Source organism: Elephantulus edwardii, unplaced genomic scaffold (genome assembly GCF_000299155.1).
Source record: "Elephantulus edwardii isolate Elephantulus edwardi_28Jun2011 unplaced genomic scaffold, EleEdw1.0 scaffold00001, whole genome shotgun sequence".
NCBI classification, from domain to species: domain Eukaryota; kingdom Metazoa; phylum Chordata; class Mammalia; order Macroscelidea; family Macroscelididae; genus Elephantulus; species Elephantulus edwardii.
In genome coordinates, this window is record NW_006399751.1 from 37,423,033 (window position 1) to 37,446,053 (window position 23,021).

Sequence of the window (23,021 nt, forward strand, 5' to 3'; positions counted from 1 at the left end):
ATATATATAACATCAAAAAGCAATGATAGCAAATTTTCTTTTAAAGTGACCATGAAATTGTAAGTCTTTGGTGGTACGAACACTTAATACCCTTGGTTACTAAATGAGAAATTGACAGTTCAAGTGCATCCATTGGCTCCTTAGAGAAAAGACCTGTTTATCTGAGTCCATACACTCAGGCCCTGAAAACTTTATGGAGCACAGATCTGCTGTGACACACACAGGGTCAGAATCTGTAGCATGGAATGCAGGGAACTTCATTTTCTTTAACTTCATTTCATAGAAGTACAAGATATCTGTTCCTGTTAATAAAATCTCATTTTGCTAGGAAAAGGTTTTCTATTTAAGAGTTTGACTTTACTGGTGATTTTGTTTTAAAAAGGGAAAAAGAAGGCAAGAAGTCCCACTTTTCACAAATAATGTGAATTGTTCCTCATGTACATCTGGCCTTGGCCCCAGCAGCCCCTCCACGTTGAGTAGAGATTGGAACACTTGCATAATGAACCTGAGGTTAGGCTCAGGATGACAAGAAAATTATAGTGCAGGAACCAAATATTTCTAATGCATATTTTATGTCCTTTGAAGTAAAAATTATATCTTATAATGAATGGTGTCTCTGAGGACTTGAGTTTGATGAGCAAATCATCAAAACTAGAGATTCAAAATTGGAAATGTAATGGTTTTCCTTTTCATGATGTTAAGTGTCTGACTTCTTACTGAAATAATTATATTCAAATATGCTTAAGGTAAAATAAATCAGGAGTCTTTTTTCTAAAGTGGCATTTATGAATTTCATAATGCAGGTAAATAGCTTATTCATCCCGTTGCTATCTCATTCCTTCCCTTGGTTCTTTCTATTTTTCTTATGTTTTTAGAACTGCTTTAATGTCTCCGCAAAGAACTTACAGCAGCAGTTGGAGATTCTTGAAGGAGACAGTATGACCTGTCGTGCCAAAGCTGAGAAATACGAGCAAGCTCTGTCCCACAACTTACAGTACTGCATTGCCAGAGATGAGACGAAAGAGGTGAGGCAAAGGTGTGTGTGTGTGTGTGTGTGTGTGTGTGTGAGAGAGAGAGAGAGAGAGAGTGTGTAGGGTGAAAACTGAGCTATTCTGACCCTGAAGCTTGTGCCTCAGGGTCAATGTCCTCTATCCACATGCATACAAAACACCCCATGGGTCAGGTTTCTTTCTTCTCTCTGTGTTCTGTAATCCCCTGAACAGCAGTTTCAGGCCTCAGGGAAGTTTGAATAACCATAAGGCTCCAACCCTGTTAAAGTCAATACTTGCCAATGTATAGAGAAACCTAGGATATAGTATTACGTTGGGAGTCTTTAGGGTACAAAGTTTTTGAGGTTTTCTTTTCTTTGTTCTTCACTCAAATCTTTGTAGCAACTCTTGTTTATGTGTATGCAGATTTTTTCAGCCCACAGAGGAGAGTAGGACACTGTTGCAGCCAGCTCCAGCCTGTGGGGATTCTATTTCAGTACTATTGACTCACTGTGAATGGGTGCTGAGGGCCAGGGGAGCAGGCTCTGCCTTCAGAGGCTTACAGGGTATTATCACCAAAGTCAAGTGGTTGGTTTCATATTTTCTCCAACTGAATAGCTGTTCTGGCAAAACAATTCTGAGAGAAAAATAACAGATGAAAATTGTCCTCCATGCCCATGCTCCACATATCCATAATTCCACCTCCTCTCTCTCTCTCTCTCTCTCTCTCTCTCTCTCTCTCTCTCTCTCTCTCTCTCTCTCCCTTCTCCCTCTTCCTCCACCCACTACACACTTGTTAAACCATAACCACACCTTCCCTTAATAAACTCTCTATTCAAAGGCTTATGTATTTTGGGTGAAAACCACACATCAGAATAGCAGAGGTCTTCCTTCTTGACCAGAAATAGAATCCAAAGATATCCATTAAAGATTTATCTCCATTTCTGCATCCATTAGTCATTCAGTCTATGAAGAAAAGGGATAGGGAAGAGACACTTGTAAACCTGCTAGAACTATCTATTTGTGCTGAGTTTATACAACCTAAGCCAAGCAAGGATGAATCTTTAAAGCATGGACTCAAGTATGAGTGAGCATAATGACATTTTAGTTATGGTCCAATTCTGAAGCATCCTTTCTTGTTCCTTCCCACGATTCGGTTTTAGGGACCATCAGTAGATGTAAGAAGGAAGACTAAAAGGAAAGAGAGGTAGAAAGCAAGATAGGCCACTGTCTCTTGGATTCTAATGAAATTTGAACAGAAGGAAAATAGAAACCAACAACTAACAAGGGTTTCTATCTTAGCAAATGTGCCACAGAACTGCAGTTTCTGTTCACAGGTTGTTTTTCTGAAGGGAGTCAACTTCAGACAGATTCATTAAACCATTCATGGCCCAACTCATATTTTAGTCTGCCCTGTGGATAGAAAACTGGACTTGTTAACTCTTCCATCACATTGCTTACACAACTAACACTCTCCACATACTAAGAATCTGTTAGGTCTATTAAAGAAAACAGTGGTTCTTTCCAAAGCTACAAAATTTGGGCATAGTAACTATAGATACAATTTTTGTTATGATCTTTCCCCAAAGCTACCCCCCCCCACTTCTCTCTCTCTCTCAAAACCACTGCCTTGTCAAAATCCCAATCTACTCAGTGATGGATCAGTTCTGTAAGTGGTGATACACAATTGGGACCGCCTTGAGATTGTTCCCAGCCCTTGGGGCCCGGTTTTCATCTCCTTGGAGAGCTGGTGGCTTTTATTAAGCCAAGTCTCCCAGTTCGGGTCCTGCCTGTTGTGATTCTATCTATGGTGTCCGCCTCGTGATGAGTCTGTGCTGGAAGCCAGCCTGCGGTATGACAGATGTCCTTTCCAGTCATAGTAGGGATGCCCTGAGATTGTCTGTTCCAGGAATGAGCAACTAGATACGCAGAGATTTGATTTAGGAATCAGATCACTTTACTATCCTCTTAAATATTATGAGAGGCATTCTTCCTACTAACTTCTGCTTCAGCTCTAACTAATCTTTGATGCAAGTTTCACATTGAAGGGCTCTCTGTAAATTTTTGATACTTTTCCTCTTCACATTCTTAAGACACTATAATAGGCATGCCACACCATTGTTAGTATAGGATCCACACCCGAGGCTTTCCAGCTCAAGGCAATATTAATGGGGACATGATCAAAAGACTTATTTTCAGTGAGATTTAGTAAATTAAAAATATGAGCCCTCTAAATTCTTTGGATACTTAAAACTAACATTAAAAGCAATGTATTACACTAGTTTTTACCCTATCAAAGTAAACAAGGAACTAGATCAAGCTCAATATATGAGTTTATCACATCATGTTTTGTCTCCAATGAGTTTCATGGGAAATAATTAGTTTGATTTGGGGATTATACTTGAAAAGATATTTTAGGGCAGATCTAGTCCACCACTTTCATATCTCAGATGAGAAAACTAAGTGATACATGAATTTCAATTGTGAAAAGTGAAAACATGTTTGACACTTGATAAACTCAGAGTACAACATTCATTTATTGTTCTCATCACAGCCAACAACTGCATGGTCTGATGTTAAATGTGGCCACCTTTTATGTTTTCATCTTCTATATGTATTTTTGAGTATATCTATTAGAAGCTATGTATGATCACCACATCAATCTACCTGGTTGAGGGTCTTCCTCTCTTTTGTCATCCCTCCACCTTCCCAAGCATGATGTCCCTCTTCAAGAAATAACGTCTCCTAACAATATGCTCAAAGTGAGATGCAGCTTATCCTCTTTGCCTCCAAGAAGCACTCTGCCTGCACCTCCAAGACATATCTCTCTTTCTATGGCAGCCCACGGGGTATTCAGACTCTTGTCTAACACCATAGTTCAAAGGCATCAATCAATTCTTCTTCTGTAATCCTTATTCATTGTCTACCTCTCAGCAGCATAGAAAGTGACTAAAAAGGTCATCGCCTGAATAAGGTACACCTTAGTCCTCAAATCACACCTTAATTATTAGGAGAGGCCCTTGACTGCAGACTTTCCCAGTGCAATATGTCTTCTGATCTCCTGCCTGCTGATACCAAGTGCATTGATTGTGGTTCCAAGTAAGATGAAGTCACCGACAGTTTCAAGTTGTAAGATGTAGGACATCTTAAAACCTCAGTTTCTCTACATCTGCATTTTGGAAACACAGCTTACAGACTGCTAATTTTGTGCAAATATTTTCTACCTATTTCACATGAAGATATATTTAAACACATGCATTTTAATATCACTACATATTTTCTTATCTGGCAAAGTAAACAAAGTGGTAAGATACAAATCATTATAAGTGTATTATCTGCCATAGTGAACGATAGAAGACCATCATTAGTTCCACATTCTTTAAACATCTACATGTATAAATGTATTAAGTTAATATCAATCCTATTTTTCTCACAAACTTACTAAAAATTGCCTTCACATCTACATGATATTTTTGAAAATTTAGCTCTAGAAATTTGTACCATAAGTCACAAACAATTACTTTCCTGAAGAAAAATAGTATGACAGAATTGGGTTAGAATTTTCACAAAGTAGATTTTACAAACAGAAGCATTCATATAATTGCAATGTATGGGCTATATCTTAACATAAAACAAAAATCCTTATAACTAGACCAATAAGTAACATCATGATAAATGGAAAAAAGATTTACACTAGCAAAGATTATCAACCATTTTCTTTTACTTGGATCACAATCAATATTCATGGTATAAACAGTCAAGGATGCAGACTTTGAATTCCATCAGGCAAATCTGCTGGCAAGGACATCTTTAAAGTGCTAAGGGGGAAAGATGCCACTTTAAAGATCAAGGTACACTTAACCCAAACAGGGACATTTTCAATTGTGTCACATGCATGTGAAAGCTAGAGAGGATGAGTAAGGAAGGAGTGATGCCTTTAAATTGTGGTGCTGTTAAAGAATATTGAAAGCACCATGGACTCCCAACAGAACAAACAAATCTGTGTGGGCAGAGGTACAGTATGCTCCTTAGAGCATGTGTCTCACATGTGGGGCAGCTGGATTCTACAAAGGTGTGTTTTCTGTTTTGGCTGAGGCTTAGATGGGACTGTTGCTCCCAATTGAGTGTGAGCTGATTGAATTGAGCCTTAAATTTAAAAAGGCATTTGGTTGCCAGTTTGAGGCTGCTTTAAAGTTTGGGAAGATGAGTGGAACAGCTGGATCAAAGGTGTTTTTTCTGTTTTGGCTAAGGCTTGGGTGGGACTGTTGCTCCCAATTGGGGGTGAGATGATTGGATATAGCCTCTTATTTAGAAAGGCATTTGAACCCCAGGGCCTGCAGCCTTCAGCCCTGGTTGGAACTGTTTTTCAGTCAAACATTCTTCTATGTAGTATAGGACTGTTCTGTCAATTTGTAGTACTTAAGGTAACTGTGGTTGCTGTAATGGCAAACACTGTGACACTGATGTGTCAAATGCAATAATGGTTGCCCATGGTGGACAGTGTTTGATGGAGCTCTCAAATTAAATCAAGCTTGGAAACAGGAGTGGCATCCACTTCCAAGATAACTTGCCTCCAGAAACTCTTTGAATGTAGAGAAACAATGAAATTTTTATGTGTTTAGGGCTTTTGTTCATAGGGTCGCTATGAGTCATCTATGACTTGATGGCACTTAACAGCAACAACAACTGTCTCACATACTTTAATCATGTTACAAGCATGGACCAGTCCCTGGAAAAGAACATCATCCTTAGAAATATAGAGAATTAAGTATTCTTCCCATTTTGGACACGGGGTACTGTAGCATGTAGCCCCTTCCTGATTTGCCTATGATTATAGAGTTGGAAAATGCTTATGTTTACATAGATGGAAAAGCCTGAACTTGTACAGCATTTTAAACTATAGACCTGGACCAGAATCCTAAACTATACCTTTTCTTCTTAGCAATAAGTCATTCCATCTAGTTTTGAATTCATGTTAGTTTTGCTATATGTAAGTTATCCTAGTAGTTATCTACTAAAGGGAAAAATATGCACACATATTTTATAGGTATATATAAGGTAAAAAATTTTATGGTATTGTCGTGAGGAAAGTGAAAATACATTCTTTGAAAAGTAAAATCTGTATGTCATAAATTTTTTTGTAGGTAGAAAGCTTCTTTCACTTTTATTAATAGCCAAATCTCATTCATATTGTTATTTTATTATTAACTGAAATAGAAGGACACTAAGTACCTCTGTTGGCCAAGTTTATAACAAAAATATATCTGTGTACCCCCTTTTTTGTTGTTTAGTTAAGCATGCTCAGCATTTTAAAGGAGACTGCTATAGAGGATTTTCCACCATGTTTTCTTAAAGCTGAAATACTGTTGTTCCATAAGACGTGCTTGAAACAGTCTGCCCAGTGCAATAACCAAGTTTCACGTTATAAAAAAATAACTTACCATTGATAAAAAAAGAAATATAGAGAATTAGCAAAAGATAAAAAGTATCAACAAGATTGATTGACACAGTGATTGGAACAGTTGACATAACAGAGATTGTGAGGATAGCACAGTATGTATGTAAGGTCAATATGAGTTGGAGCCAACTCCAAAGCTCTTAACACACATAATTGTTTACATCTCAGTATCAAGAAAACAAAGGTCTTCACCACAGGTCCAACAGTCAATATCGTGATGGCTGGAGAAAGGATTGAAGCCTTGGAGGCAAAGATGGCAAAGCTTTGTCTTTCATACTTTGGACATGTAGCAAGGTGAGACTATTCCTTGGAAAGGGACATCATGCTTGGCAAGATGGAGGATCAGCAAAGAAGAGGAAGACTTCCAATGAGATGGATTGACGGAGGCTCTAGTGTGTCAAAGATGATGAGGATGGCATAGGATAGGGCAGTATTTAGGTGGGCTATTCATAGGGTCACTGTGAGTCCTATTCAACTTGATGGCACCTAACAAGAAGCATGATCCTTGGTGGCACTGTTGGTTAAGTACTGGGCTGCTACCTTAAAGGTCTGTGATTCAAATCTAATAGCTCCTACTCTGGAGAAAGGTGAGGCAATCTCATCTCATCAAGACTGATGGCTTTGGAAACCATATGGAAAAGTTCTGTTTTGTCCTACGGAGATGCTAAGGGACAGAATTGGTCTCATATCAGTAGATTAGGTTTTGGATTTTGACATGCTGAGCAAATAATCTAAGAAGTTGGACTATATGAAGAAAAACACAACTTTAAGATTGGGGAAGATTCATTAAACATCTTCAGTGCATGGATGGCACAACCTTGCATTCTGAAACTAAAGAGAACTTGAAGCACTTGCTAATAATTATCAAAGAATATAGTTTGCTTGGCTCCACAGTCAACACTCTTGGCACCAGTAGCCAGGAAATTGAAAGACGTATTGCTATGGGAAAGTCTGCTGTTAGGGACCTCTTCAAAGTACTGAAGAGCAATGGTGTCTCTCTGGAGATTAAGGTGCATCTGATACAGGCCATGGTCTTTACAATCACTTGCTATGCATCAGGGAGTTGGACAATGACTAGGGAGGATAGAAGGAGAATTGATGTCTTTTTGAGCTGTGGTGCTGGAGAAGAATGTTGAGGGTACCATGGACTGCTAGGGGGAAAAAAACAGGTTCATCCTGGAAAGGGTTAAACCAGGCTGCTCATTGGAGGCAAGGATTCTGAGGCTCCGTCTAACATACTTTGGACATGTTGTAAGGAGGGACCAGTCCTTGGAGAGGGACATCATGCTCGGGAGGGTGGAGGGACGGCGCAGGAGGGGAAGACCCTCTATGAGGTGGATTGATTCAGTGACTGGGGTAATCGGGATGGGTGTATCGGAGACAGTGCGACTGGCACAGGACAGAGCAGAGTTTAGGGCTGTTGTACATAGAGGGTTGCTATGAATCGCAAGCAGCTGGACAGCACATAACAACAACATCAAAATACCTTAAGAAAGGATTACAGTTAAATGTAAAGAAAACAAAACTCCTCACTATTTGGACAAATAATGACAGAAACAATTTTGAAATTGCCAAGAATTTTGTTTTATTTGGATCTACAATCACTACCTACAGAAGCATGAGTCAATCTTACAATGTTACCTTTTCCTGGAAATTTCCAAGTGTACTAATTTCTACACCATTATAAAGGAAGCCGAAAAGGACTTTAAAGTGTTTAAAGGAATTTTATAATATCTCATACATCAGAGTTATGTGCTTTTAGTCACAAAAATTTGTTATTCAAGATGGGTGTCAGTCATCTGAATTGCAGGAAAATTCTTTGGCCCGTGTGAATATCAATCATTTAAATTCCAAGAATACAAGTCAGGTTTAAACCAACCACACCAAAAAGCCCCATTGCTGTTGAGTCAATTTAAACTCATAATGATGACACAGGACAAAGTCACTGACCTTTTGTTTAGCAAGCAGCAGGGTGTTCAATCACTGTGCCACCAAGGATCTTTACAAATCAGGTTACCCACCTTCTGTCACTGAAGTAATCTGGACTCATGATAAACCTCTATCAGGTTTCTGAGGCTGTAAATCTTAAAAGCTCAGACCAGCTCAACCAAACAGTTAACCCACTACACCACTAGGCTCCTACAAGTCAAGTTGGAAGTAGTAAATTAGGACAGAGATATGGTGCTACTGTAAACATAACAATTAATACAATTAAAACTGTCTAACTTTATATAATTCTTTACTACTGAAAAATGATCCTATTTCCTCCTACAGAACAGGAAGCAGAAAAAAAAGCCTTCTACAGAAGGGTCAAGTACTTTTTTTCTTTTTTTTTTTTGTTTTTTAGGAGAAAGTCCTTTTTGAGGACAGAACACTATTGCAGTACCCAAAAAACCCTCAATGCTGTCAAGTCAGAGCAGACTAGAGCTCTTCCTCCCCTGGAATTTCAAAATCATGTGGGATTTGTAAATCATGTGGGAGGAGATTGTCCCTCTTTCTCCCACAGAGCTGCTATTGGACCCACCAGAGAGTTGCATGCTCTGGGCTAGCAGCACAGCTCCTTACAAATTGTTCCACCAGATATAGTGAAGCATTAATGACTTTCCAGATTAAGAATTCATATCATCATTTAAAAATAAACATTATCTCTATTCAGCAAGTACAATGTGACTAGTATGTGCCAAACCATAGAATACAAAAGTTCTCAGGGAATTCATCCTGTAGGAATAGCTAATCTGTGGGACTTTATATTCACTAGTGTTTATTAAACAGGCCACACTGTTTACATTTCAAGACTCTATGAGACTAGTTCCGTTTGGGTGATAAATGTGAGAGGATGTCAAATATTATAATTTGGTCTCAAAACTTTGAACTCATATTGCTTAAAGACTTTAAAATGTTAACATTTACGTTTTTAAAACCAAGACTTTAATATACCTGGAAAAAGTAGATTATTTAAGATTAAAATTATAGTCCCATATCCAGAATAAGGATGACAGAAAAAGAATTGACATCTTTGAGCTGTGATGTTGAAGAAGAGCACTGAACATCCCAAGACTGCTAGGAGAACAAATGGATATGTCTTGGAGAGGGTGCAGCTGGAGTGCTCTTTGAAGGCAAGAATGATGAGGCTTAACCTCACATACCTTGGGCAGGTTGCTAGGAGGTGCTATTCCTTGGAGAGGGACATCATGATGGGAAGGGTGGAGGGTCAGTGGAGAAGAAGACTCTCAACAAGGTGGACTGTGACACAGTGACTGCTGCAATGGACTCATGTCTGTCAGGAAGTGTGAGAATGACACAGAATAGAACAGGGTTCAGATCTTTTGTTCATAAAGTCACTACGAGTCATACTTGACTCAATGGCATCTAACAACAACAGCAAATCCAGAATCTTACATTTAATGAAAGTTCTATGCACATCCTAAACTTGCAGAGTGGATAAAATATTTATTAATTAGATGTGATGTCATCATCTACAATTACGTTTGGATAGTTAAATTCTCTTCTCAAGGGGCCCTACTTATAACCTTAAAATAGAAGGACAGTGATGCGGTTTCTGAATGGAAAGAGGCCAGCGAAGTCTTGACACAAGAATCTCTCCACCACTGTCTAATATTCTGCCATTAATAATGCAACAGGTCATTTTAGCTCAATTATAAGGCCTTAATTCCCTTATGCAAAGCATCCCAGGGAGCTGATAATCTTGAATCTTTGTGTTACTGAAAATGAACACTAAATAAATTTATTTATTCTAGATAAATAAATTTATCAGAATAGGCAAAATGGTGGGCAAGTAATGAAACTGTAAGATGGCTATTTGAGAGAAAAGAGAATTGATGACTTGTTGCGTATGTTTTGCATCTGTTCAAATGTGTGTCATAGCTCTAGTGAAAGCCCATATTTTGAAATTCATTTCTTCACTTTTATAGTGTCCCATGCCCCTTACACAAATTGCCCTTGCTAACATTTTTAAGAAAAGGCATTCTGTGTCAAAACCGCCTCAACCAGCTTAATCAAGATGAAGACTAGTAAGCAGCTTCACTTCTCATCAGTCTCTTGATCTTACGCTTCTTCTCAAAAAGGTCCTTGTGTCTTTCTAGCCCTGAGATGGCTTGCGGTTCCCCAGGGCAATTTGGTAAAGATGATTTCCCTCTAGATTTCAAAAGAACCACAATTTAAAGCCTTAATAATTTGTTTCCTCATCATGGCTAAGGGAGCTCTTCTGGCTTAATGGTAAGGTATTGTGCTGCCAACACAAAGATACATGGTTCAAATACACCAGCTGCTCTATGGAGAAAAGATGGACAGTCTCCTCCCACATGATTTACTGCCTCTGAAAACCCTCTGAACAGTATGACAATACATAACAACAGTCAGGGTTAAGGCAGCTTTGGCGGCTATGGGATGAAGAGTTGCACTACTAAACAAAAGCATGCAGGTTGAATCCAACAGCTGATTTACAGGAAAAAGGCAGTTTGCTCTCATGTGATGACAGCCTCTAATGTTATTATGTAATGATTATCAGGTGAAAGATGGCAGGACCTCTGAATTTCTCTAGACCAATAGTTATAGTTCATATCTAGTAAGGGGAAAAATATTCTAGTAGGGGAAAAAACCCTGAATATTTAGGTAACACATGCCATAAAATTTAATAGCTATTGGTGATTTCATAAATATACCAAATAGTACTCTTAAACCCATTTTTACTCATTATGAGTCAGTTCTGGATCAAAAGCACATAACAACAACAAATCACGGTTAAGGATGGCTTTGGAGACTTAGTCCGTAAAGAGTTGCACTGCTAATTCAAAGGCCACACCTCTCTGGTGCTTAAAAGCCATAAGAATCTCCTTGGGGGAAAGCTGGGCAGGCTTCTCCTGTGCGTCAGACTGAGCAGAAGGTCCACTCTGAATCACTTCTAGCTCCTTGGCAATGAGAGAGAATCGTAGTGATGTTATTTGCTCCAAAAGGTATGCATTTTGAATCTACCAACTGCTCCACAGGAGAAAGACGTTAATCTCCTCTCATGAGGGACAGCTATGAGTTGGTCAGCTATCATTCTATGGCATATAACAACAAAATCTAGTCCATAGCAAGTATGGAAGACCTGAGAAAGTGGAAAGAGAGCAAAGTCACTATTTATAGGGGTGAGGAGGGGAGAGATGCCTTTTCCCTAATTATTTAGACATTTTATTCCTATGACTTCTAACAACATATGAACCTTTTTAATAGGATAGACTTTCTGTGTTTCAGCTTTAGGCATTTTCTTCTGGTTATATGCTCAGGATGGAGGACCACTTGTCTCAGCCATCTCCACCGTTCCCCATTGTTGACAAGCAAACTAAAGTTAGAAACAGCTGCGCGAGCAACTACTCCACAGCCAAGGAACTATGGCACTCACTTCTTTCAGAAATATGGCCATGAGTTATGTGGGGATTACATGGGAAGTTAGGTTTTCATATTGGAAAGTGCAGGTAGCATATTTAGGTATGGTTAGATTTTCTGGATGAAGATAGTTCATGTCTATACATGTTTGTATCTGCAGAAGTCCTGGATTTGAATTGTGAAAGGCATGGGAGTTCAGGTTTAAAACGGATTTCAAGTGGAACTGAAGTAACTAAAGGTGCTTGCTGAGGGAGCTCATGTGTCAGAGAGAAGCGGATTCTATTTCACAGACTCATAGTGCCATGAACATTCTTTAGGCTTATACGCATCATCATCTTCAGATGAAGGGCTTATGTTCTGAGGCAAGCAGAAGTAAAATTGCATTCATCATTTACCAGTCCTAAATTTCTTCATCCAAGGTAGACTTAAACTTAACTAGTTTAGAACTGGTGTTAAGGATCTTCATGCAATTTTTAAATAATTGATGACACTATGGGTATGTGAAATTGATCTTTTCCACAGAAACTTGTAATGATTATGAGGTGATGGATGTCAGAGCTCTCTTTATTTCTGTAGAGTGATAGTTATATCTCATATTCCAGTAGGTGGAAAATACAGATTTTTATTTTCCAATAGGTAAATGTAAATGACAGGAAGTACTTTTCAAAATAATTTATGATTTCATCATATTTTATAATTATCATACTTCTATTTTCCAGTGAGAAGTTCCCACCAATGGTTTTATGTGAATATCTAAGTATATATTGCCTTATATCTCACTTCCATATAACTGACCTTATTTGTCCTTTCTGCTAAAATCAAACCTGCATATTTAGAAAACACATGCCATAGAACATCTATTGATGATTTCACAAATATACCAACTAAATACTGTTTTTTACCCATTTCTCTGAGGACTAAAAACGAAATAGTTTTCAAATTCTGATGCTACAGTTCTTTTGCTCCTGTGTATTAGTAACTTATCAAAAAGTGGTCTCTTTGGCATGGTTTAGCTTATAGCTTTAAACTAACATTCAACAATGTGATTTTCCACATAAAATACACAACAGTGATTGCGTGTGGGTGTGCCAGGTGCAAAAAATCATGTCTGCTCAGGTTTTACAGATAATTGTCTCTAAGAAATGTTAAAAATAAGGTCAAAGTTCTTGTTTCACAGTATAAAGAATGAAATAAGTGTTTTGAGAAAGCCCATTCTAAGGCTGATATGTTTAAAAATGAAAAAAAAAAATTCAGCATGTACAATCTAGATTCTTTCAAGTAACTTGTGTGCTTTCATTTAAAATAATCTTATACATGGCTTTTCTTATTAGAGCTCAAATTTATGAATTGTGGTATTATTTACTCATACTATTTAAATGCATCCATACAAGATGAAAAAATGTTTCTATTTTCTCTGTACTTTTCCTTGCTGATAATATGAAGAATAATTGCTTATCTTTTTTAACATAGAAGGCAGCACACAGGATTAGGTGTAATAGAACAAGACTGCTGAAAATATTGCTATACTAGTAAAACTAAAATGTTTTAAGATTATCACAATCTATACCCTGTTCTCAATGTATGTTCATAAGCTCAGTTCATAAACAAGTGAAAATCAGAGGCTACTGTCACATTCCTTGTCTTTTTAAATTTTTTTTATTTTGAAGGACCCTATGCAAAATGTTCATTAAGAAAAATTGTAGGATGAATTGGGCAAATAGGGTTCTCCATCTTATATTCCATTTTATAATGAATCTTTTCTTCCAATATATAATAATATCTAACTACTTAATGTATAATAATGACTAATATCCCATGTTATTAAAAAATACCATTAGTCTATTGATACCTGTCCTTCAAGCCTTAATGAATTTATGTATTATGACTTTAAGAAAGTATGAAATGGTGGCTAATTCTAGAACAAAAACAGAATGTGGGGGGCAGAAATGTTAAATAAATAAAAATAAGGTAAAGTTGTTAAAAGTCTATGAAAATAAGAAGTTTTCTCCCTTGGAGACCAGAAGAACATTTAATATTTAGAATTTAAATTATAAAATATAAATTAAAATATTAAAAACATTACTTACATTCACATTATTTGCTTACTTAGCAGATTTGTTTTCAATTAAAATTACTCTAAACTTTGAATATGATGAATTCTTTTGAAGTGTACTTTGATTTGTTACAAGTATCATTTTCCTCATTTTCAGAAAATCACATCTTTCTTTTTATTGAACTACAGCTCAAAGAGTCATTCAAAGATATCAAAAAAAAATTCAACAATTTGAAGTTTAACTATACTAAGAAAAATGAAAAAGCCCGGAATCTGAAGGCTCTTAAATATCAAATTCAACAAGTTGATATGTATGTGGAAAAAATGCAGGTAATAAGAACATGATGCGGATGTGTCCAGTTATTGAAAAAAACTAACAGGGAATTAATACATTTTCGAGTCATTGGGACTCCCCTTGTAAAATATACTATTATGACTTATCCTGAGAGGAAGCTCCAAAATGGTTTCTGCTTTCTTCTAAACTGACTTAAGCTTTGTTGCTTCCCCTCTTTACACACACACACACACACACACACACACACACACGCGCGCGCGCGCGTGCTTCTCTTGTGTACTGCTCTTCTTTCACAGGTTCTGCAGAGCTTACCTCTTACATCTCTCTTGCAATGGCTAGATTACTTAATTATTTGATTATATGATAATCAGTTCTTTTATCATGTTATCACTCTCAAAACCTGGAATAGCCCTTGGCATACAGTAAATTTTCTATATGTCAAAAGTAGCTAAAAGAAAAGCCATTCTTTCCAAAATACCTTCATAATAGTTATAATCTTAACGTAGTGGAGAAAGCTAGGCAAGATCTTGTAACTTTTTTCTGGTTGTTAGATAACTATTGTATAATAAATAAGAATTGAATGTTGTTAAAAACTTTTTTTTACACAGATTCTGCGAAGGAAAATGGAAAAAACTGAGAACAGAATTTCTGATTCTTTATTAAATCATCCAAATAATCAAGTTAATGTCCTTTTGGAGACCATAGAGGATTTGCAAAAACATGTGAATGAATTTGACAAAGTTGTAACAGATTACAAAAAGAACTTGGACTTGACAGAGCATCTACAGGAGATGATAGAAGAGGTATTAACCCTTCACTGATTTTACATGCCCAAACTGAGAATTTCATTATGAGAGTGAAATTCACTTTTTACGATGTAATCAAATTGTAACATGTCCCAATTCTATACTCCGTGTGGATCTGATTTATTGCTGTAGATTGATTCAGAGTCTATGAAAATTCTTATGATAATGTCATCCTACTCCATATGCATGTATTGACTAAGAATTATAGAATCAGGTTTTTTTTAAGAATTATAGAATCCGTTTTAATCACTAATTGCTTATAATTTATTTTCTCTAAATGTTATAACCACATCTGTTTATTTGAGATTTGTGGGGAAAATTAATAAAATAACTTGTTTTTATGCAAAAAAAGTTTGGTCCTTAATATAAATCATCTGATCTCTTCTGGGATAGTTTATGTTCCCCCCAAAACTTCTGATCTAGTTTCTATAGATATTATTATTCCTCTTTTTTGTATGAAGAAATTGATCTCCAGAATTATAAGTTTACTGGCTCATTTTTCAATTATGTGTTTAAAAACACGGTCAGTTTTTTACATGCTGATTATCTATATTTTTTTTATCGCTGGATCACATTGAAGAATCCATGGTGGCACAGTGGTTGAAAGCATTTGGCTCCTAATCAAAAGGTCAGAAATTTGAACTGAAGGGCTCTTTCATGGAAGAAAGATGTGTCTAACTGCTTCCATACAGGCTTAGAGCCTTGATAAACCTGTAGACTTTATTTAGGTTCTCTCTGAGTCTGAATCAACTACGACAATAGAGTGATTGTTTGACTGGATTATATTTAATGGTTTTCATAGTTAACAAGTTTGGATTTAGTAATTTTTTACCCCCCCCCAAAATTTGTGATGATGTTGTGACAAGTTTTAAGTGACCGGAGACCATAAAATTACACAAACCTTTCATTTTGTTTGAGCCTCAAGTTTGAATTTCATCTTTTATACAATTGGAGCTCTGGTGGAATAAATCTGGGTAATAATTCCTCCTAGTCTTCTGTTCTTCAATTTGTAGGCAGATGATCAGTTCAGAACAGTTGTATAGTAATAATGTTTTTATGTTGCTTCAGTTTAAATATCCTTACATTTGATAAGAAATAACACCTTGATAATAAATTGATGGAAATTCAAGGTAACTTTAAAATCTAAAGATTTAAAAACAGCTATATCTCCAAAATATAAAAGTTTCAAATATACTGTTATGCTGGTACAGTACTTGTCTGTCAGTTTGCTGTATTGAGATAACTTGTGGGTTGCTGTGATACCGAAAGTTGTGTTACTTGGTGTGTCAAATACCATAAAGGTTACCATGATTAAGACAGATTAGGAGGCAAGATTGGTCACTCATTTCTTAAATAACAGGCCTCTGAAAATTTTATGAATACAATGAATGCCACAGTGGTCTCTAGTGTGTCAGGAAGTGTGACGATGGAACAAGATGAGACAGAGATCGAATCCACTGTTCATAGAGTCTCTATGAGTCCTTCTTGACTCAATGGCACCTAACAACAACAATTGTTATGCAAGAAGAAAAATACCACCACTCATCAGACAATATTTTTCAAGGCAAAAACATTTGTTTATAAAATGAAGTGTCAAATATACTGTTTCTCTTTCAAAAATATAATTTTAATTCCTGTCACTGTGAGTTGCAAATGACTTGACGGCACATAACAACAACAACAACAATCATAATTTAATCACTCTTTATTAAGGTCATTTGAAAAGGTTATCTGCTATTTTCAAGCAACTCTACATTACATACTATTGTCGTCAAATCCATGCATTTTGTCATTTCTTGGGCTATTTCCACAGGATAATTTTCAGGAGTGGAACTATATGAGGGAGGAAGATTATCTCGAAGTTTATTGTCGTATTATACAGTTGCTCATTAAGAAGGTTTTACTAATTTACCAGCAACATAGGATAGGTACCATCTCTCATAGGATAGGCTTCCATATGTATATCAACACAAAATATTCAACTATAGAATAATATTTAATATTCTATACAGGAAAAATATCTGTTTAAAGTATTCACAAGAGTTTATTTAAAAATATTGAAAAGTTTTAGAAAAAAGAAATATTATGATTTTCAGGTCCACAAATAGTTATTAATATTACTATTATTACTGTTACAAGGATTATTGTTGTTCTTAGGTACCATTGAGTCAACTTGTATATAGTAGATCATACATAAAATATATATTTGATAAATTAAAGTTATTATTTGCTTATTTCATATTGAAGAAACTACTTGAATTTCTTGAATCTTATCTGTAACCCATTATTCTGAGAAATAGAACATGTATCTCTGTCAGTAATCTAATTGAGGTTTTCGATTTAACACTGCATTAAGAAGAATTAAGATAATCATTCTTCTACGTCTGATATATAGGTTTGCTGCAATACTTTGACATTCTAGTTCAACTTTCTGCTGAGAATTTGCATTTTCGTCCCAGATAACTGGATTAGAAGCTGCATTTTTAACCAAATCAAGAGTGTTTTTACCAAACAAGGTTCTTTTCATAGCTCCATGGAGCTTATTTAAATCCAAGTTCTAGCAGAGTTGTGTTTTCCCACCCAACATAAGTCTCCTGGCCTGTGTCAAACACATTCTTCCCTTATAGACTTTTTTTTCCCAGAAAGAAACTATCTCAATATCTATTGTCCTTTTAAAAGATTACTATCATCTATTTTGAAAAGGTCAAAATTATCTCCTTTAGCATATTTATCACATAGTGATTTATCCATTTATTGTCCATGAATTCAGTTATTCATGTATTATTTTTTTTAGATGGGTTTTTTTTTAACTTGTTTTTGTTACTTGTAATATTACTTCTTTCTTTTAAGGGTATAATATTCCACTTTGCAATTACTCTTCAGGCAAATCTAAAAAGGCAGGATAATCAAACATATTTGATCATGATTTTATGTTTTCTTTATTATAGTTAAGAAAATTAGAGTTAAAGTGAATAGATTTCTCAAGAAAATCTTTCAAAGCTCCAAATTAACAATATTAGTAGGATGGAATCTCTTTAACCCATGCTTTGTACCCTTTTGATTTAGTGTTACTTTTGGTATGAAGATGCAAGTGCCACAGTAATAAGAGTTGGAAAATATTCCACAGAGTGCAAGACCAAGGAAGCTGTGGAAATTCTCCATCAGCAGTTCAATAAGTTTATTATACCCTCAGTTCCCCAGCAAGAAGAAAAGATTCAGGAGATCACTGACCTTGCTCAGCGCTTATATGGTAAGAGCTCTTTTAAGATACTCAGATTTGCCATGGAACACATTTGTGAGAAACTAATCCAGCAGATTGTGAGTGCACCGGCAAACCCTCAGGTCCTCAGTACACTGGCCTATTCATGGAAAAGCCTAAGAGAAGAGTCTTCACCCAGAAAAAGTAAACAATGAGGCAGAGAGGGAGGAAATTCTGCCAGCAGAAGCTAAAACCTGCTGACTTTTAATAATTTCATGTAAATCTTCTTTCACTATTCTTTCTCCACATTCTTGTTGATCATCTCCAGGTTAATAAAACCAAACCAAAACTGGTCAAACATAGCCAAAAATTACCTGATTTCCAAAGCTGTTTTCTTGGGGGAAAAAATAGGCAAAACTCACGTAATATTTTAGGTCTAGAATTAAGTCTGGAGCCTCTAGTAGTCTCATTTCTGTGAACGCCATAGTTCATGATTTAGAAGAAGAGATAAATTCTGTCTTGTCTTCCTCTCTCTTCTTGAATAAATATAAAAACTCAAATGATTATGTTATAAATACTGCTTTCCTCTGCTCCATGATCGGGAAGTTGTTATCTGAGAAGTCTTTCTTCTTAAAGAAAACACCTACTTAGGCCCCATAAATGTTGACAGTCCCTGAGGAGTCATTTTTTTTTACAATGAAAGAATAATTTTAAAGAGAAAAGTGAACTAAGTGGGGATTGTTGTTGTTGTTATGTGCCATCGGGTCACCCGCGACTTATAGCAACTCTGTGTACAACAGCCCTAAACCCTGCTCTATCCTGTGCCAATCTTATTGTCTCTGAGGAGTAATTTTTGTGAATTCACTAATATCATTCCTATGAGACTAAAGATACTACTTACTACCCAATGAGCAAGCAAATCTAGCCCAGAAAGAAGACAGCAACAGGTGAAACCAAATGCTTCATTCAGCTGCCCACAGCTGCTGTCAGCTCGATCTTTTATTTTATAACATGAATCACTGCTATTGGATAGTTGTAAAAATTTCAAACAACGAAACAACAATATATTCTATACTACTTAGTGCTAAATTTTTAGTAAAAAATTAATAATGAAGAAAGAAACATAAAAATTATAAACATAGATTGAAGAGTTGGTGAAAACTGATGTTATGTGACATTTACTTTACTTTTTGGTACACTGAAGTTTTTTGGAAATATTATATTCCTATAATATTTTATTATTTATTATAAGCTCAATGACTGTAACAAAAGAGTTTGAGTATTGAGTATATCAGAGATGATATGGATGACACAGGATAAGGTCAGATCTGTAATTCATAGGGTCACTATGAGTTTTACTTAACTCAAAAATATCTAACAACAGCAACAATATAATATTTAATATTTTCACCTTTTACTGTATTCAAACCCTTTGTCCTTCCTACTGACTTCAATTTCCCTAAAGATAAGACTACGAAATTTTATCACTGTATCTCAGTGCCTATCCAGTTCTAGCCCATAAGTACTCACACATACCCGCAAATGTTAAATTCCTTCTCACAATGCAGCGGTCACATATTCCAGTTTTTGTCTTTATTTCTGGCCCTTATCATCAACTGATGGTTAGCTGTCTGCCGTCTGTCTTTCCTTATGAGAGTTTAAGCCCCATGAGAGAAGAGGCTTTACCTATTAGCTAAGTGCTTCATGTCACATCCTAAGTGCTTAACCAATACTTGAATAAACCAATCTGTTCAGTATAGAAGCTATGCTTTGATTGAGATACTTTAGCAATATTATATCTACTCTTGTAGATCATTCAAACTTTCTTAAATTTTAATTCAAATAATTAACCTAAAAAAGAAATAATCGCTTAACTTATACTTAGCAGCTGTGGTTGAGCTAAACTAAAGACCTAGCTTTTGCACTGAAGAAAGTCAAAATATGTTAAATTCACTGTAAAAGAAATGAAATGTATAACTTAGTGTAGATTTTGGACTCAAGTGATCCTGGATTAAAATCCCTACAGTTAGCTTCTTTTGAGCCTTGATTTCTTGTTTGTAAAATGTGGATGATAACAGAATATACTTGAGATTTACATTAGTAATGCATATGAAGTCCTTAGCCTACAGGCAAATAAAAAGGACTACACAATAAACGGTAAGTATGGAATTGTCTTTTTGTTGCTATAGTTATTTTTTAATTTGTTGGTATTTTAAGGAAAGAAATATTTATTTTGTTTGGTATAAAAATACACAAAGGAATTAGGGTTACTTACATTGGAAGGGCAGTTTGAAGCCAAAGTAGAAAGGGCCTTGGATAACATCCTGAGGAATTGATATCTTTTTAGACAGTAGAGAATGAATGTTCTGAACAAGAGAAAGGTGGATTAAAATGGAAATTTAAGAATATTAATATGGAAATACTTTATAGATTCTGTACCAATGGCATGGTACAGAAAATGTAACCACTTTCCTAATATCCATGGCTTTTCAAAACAAACAAAAAAGTCCTCATTCATTTATTTAAGTTTAGTAAGTCCTTATAAACACTTTTCATATACCAATTTTTACAGCAGACTTGGAGGCTATGAGTTAATGCCTGTATTTTTCTAAATTTCTGCTAAAGATTTGACCTTTAAAAATAGCTTTGTCTTCTTCAAGGTGTGGAAGAAGGGAAGAAATATGCTGAGAAAATAGTAGCAAGACATAAAGAAGTTCTTGAATCTGTTACTGAATTATGTGGATCTCTCACAGAGCTTGGAGAAAAGCTGAAGGTAATTCCTCCTTCCCAGAATATGTATTTTTAATAGGAATAAATAGAATAAATAGTTGATCACGTGTCTTCTAGTGCAAAGCTGTTCTATTAGAAATTCTCAAGGGGCATAATGTGCACATTTGCTTCATAGTTTTCTAGTGTAATCATTTGAGTGTGTCTTATAATTAATTCTTGTTTCTTTTATATTACTGCAGAGAAAAATATTGCTAGGCGTGAGGGCTAAACACAATTAAGGTGTCTTGTTTGCATTTTCATGGATCACATCCTGAAGAATAAATGTGTGTCATTAAAACCAAAGCCAAGTCTATATTAAGTAGCCTTATGTTTTTGTTTACTAATGATGGATGTAAGGTATCTCCCCCTCCAAATTCTGGACACGAAAATGAAATGAGTCTTCAGCTATTAGATTCATTGAACATTTAACTCTATGGAAATATTAAACCAGCCATTGATTTGCTTGATTAAACAACAACAGCAACAAAAATAATGTTAAAAATGCAGAGAAAATGTACCTAATCCAGGTTATTGTCTTCTCAATTACTTGTTATGCTTCAGAGAGCTGGACAATGACTAAGGATAATAGAAGAAGAATAAATGCTTTCTAGTTGTGGAGTTGTGGAGAAAAGTCTTGAACATACCATGGACTGCCAAGAAAACAAATCAGTCTGTCTTGGAGAGGGTGAAACCAAGTATCTCCTTGGAGGCTAGAATTTTGAAGCTCCATCTCACATATTTTGGGCATGTGGCCAGGAGAGACCAGTCTTTGGAGAAGGGCATTATGCTCAGAAGGGTGGAGGGACAGCGCAGGAGAGGAAGACCTTGGATGAGGTGGATTGATACAGTATCTGGGGCAATGGGGGTTGGTGTATGGAAATCAGTGAGACTGGCTCAGGACAGGGAAGGGTTCAGAGGTACTGTATGTAAAGTCACTATACATCGCAGGCAACTCAACAGCACATAACAACAAAAACTTACTATATTGGTTGTTTTTTTATTTAAGCCTCTTGTTTAGAGTCAACAAGACCTTGGGGAGGACCCTTGTATTTAAAAGTTGGTTGTTATTATATTTTTTAGGAACATTCTTCTAAGTGGTACAGCACTTTCCTGTCAATATGTACTGAGGTAACCTGGGGTTGCTGAGGTGCTGAACCTTGTGCCATTGGGGTGTCAAATGTCATACGGTTACTCATGGCGCACAGTGTTTGGTGGAGCTCCCAGTTTAAGATAGGTTTGGAAGCAGTAGTGGCATTTACTTCCTAACAATATGCTTCTGGAAACTATGAACTTTGATAAATGACGATAATTACAGAAAGGCTTCAAGCCTTTTGTTCCTAGGGTCGCTATGAGTCATGCTCAACTCGACAGCATCAACAACAACAGCATGTTTAGGTAACAACCAGATAAAGTGGGAAATAACAGATTGTGTTTCATATGATCATTCCCATACATGGTGTTTTATAAAATTAATCACCATTGATCTATGCTCACTATTCCTAACCTATGCCCACCAAATTCTGCTGCCCTGTGGTTTCTCTTCCTTCCTGTCCTCAGCCTCCTGGCCCCTCTTCTTCCCCTTTCAGAAGTTTATGCACACATTACTATGCTAGTTATCCTGCTATTTTGGAAGTGGATGGCCAATCCTTCTTCCTAGCCTGTCTTATTTTGGATGCTCAGGTTTAGGACTGTATCTGACCGATAAGCATTTTACCCAAAAGAGCAGATGAAAGACCTTTCCCCATACACAGCTAACAGATTCCTCTTTATTTCCAACTTTTGCATTTCAGGCACCAGTTATTATTAATGAATCTTGGTTGCATTTTTTGATCAATTTCAGACTGCAGAAATTGGTAGTTGTAGGTTCACCTGTGTCAAATGTATAGTAAAACAAAATCACGTGTCTAATAATAAGATTGAAAATAAAAGCTTCTCAGTGTAGGCATTTTCCCCTGAATCATGTGAACCAGAAAGGTATGTCACCTTAAGGAAAATACATGTTTTTTAAAGTACCTCAAATGACAATATATGTTCCAAAAGGAAAGCAGAATCATCTATTGGGGT

At 36.1% G+C, this 23,021-nt stretch overlaps 1 protein-coding gene across 1 annotated transcript in view; it reads left to right on the plus strand.

The window, feature by feature from the left end:
• CCDC141 (coiled-coil domain containing 141) overlaps nt 1-23,021 on the plus strand; it is a 258,070-nt gene that overhangs the window by 221,778 nt on the left and 13,271 nt on the right. Inside the window, exons 17-21 of the mRNA XM_006878954.1 lie at nt 876-1,025; nt 14,078-14,218; nt 14,792-14,986; nt 18,056-18,239; nt 20,849-20,961. Coding sequence (XP_006879016.1) covers nt 876-1,025; nt 14,078-14,218; nt 14,792-14,986; nt 18,056-18,239; nt 20,849-20,961 — 783 coding nt within the window. The remainder of the gene's footprint in view (nt 1-875; nt 1,026-14,077; nt 14,219-14,791; nt 14,987-18,055; nt 18,240-20,848; nt 20,962-23,021) is intronic.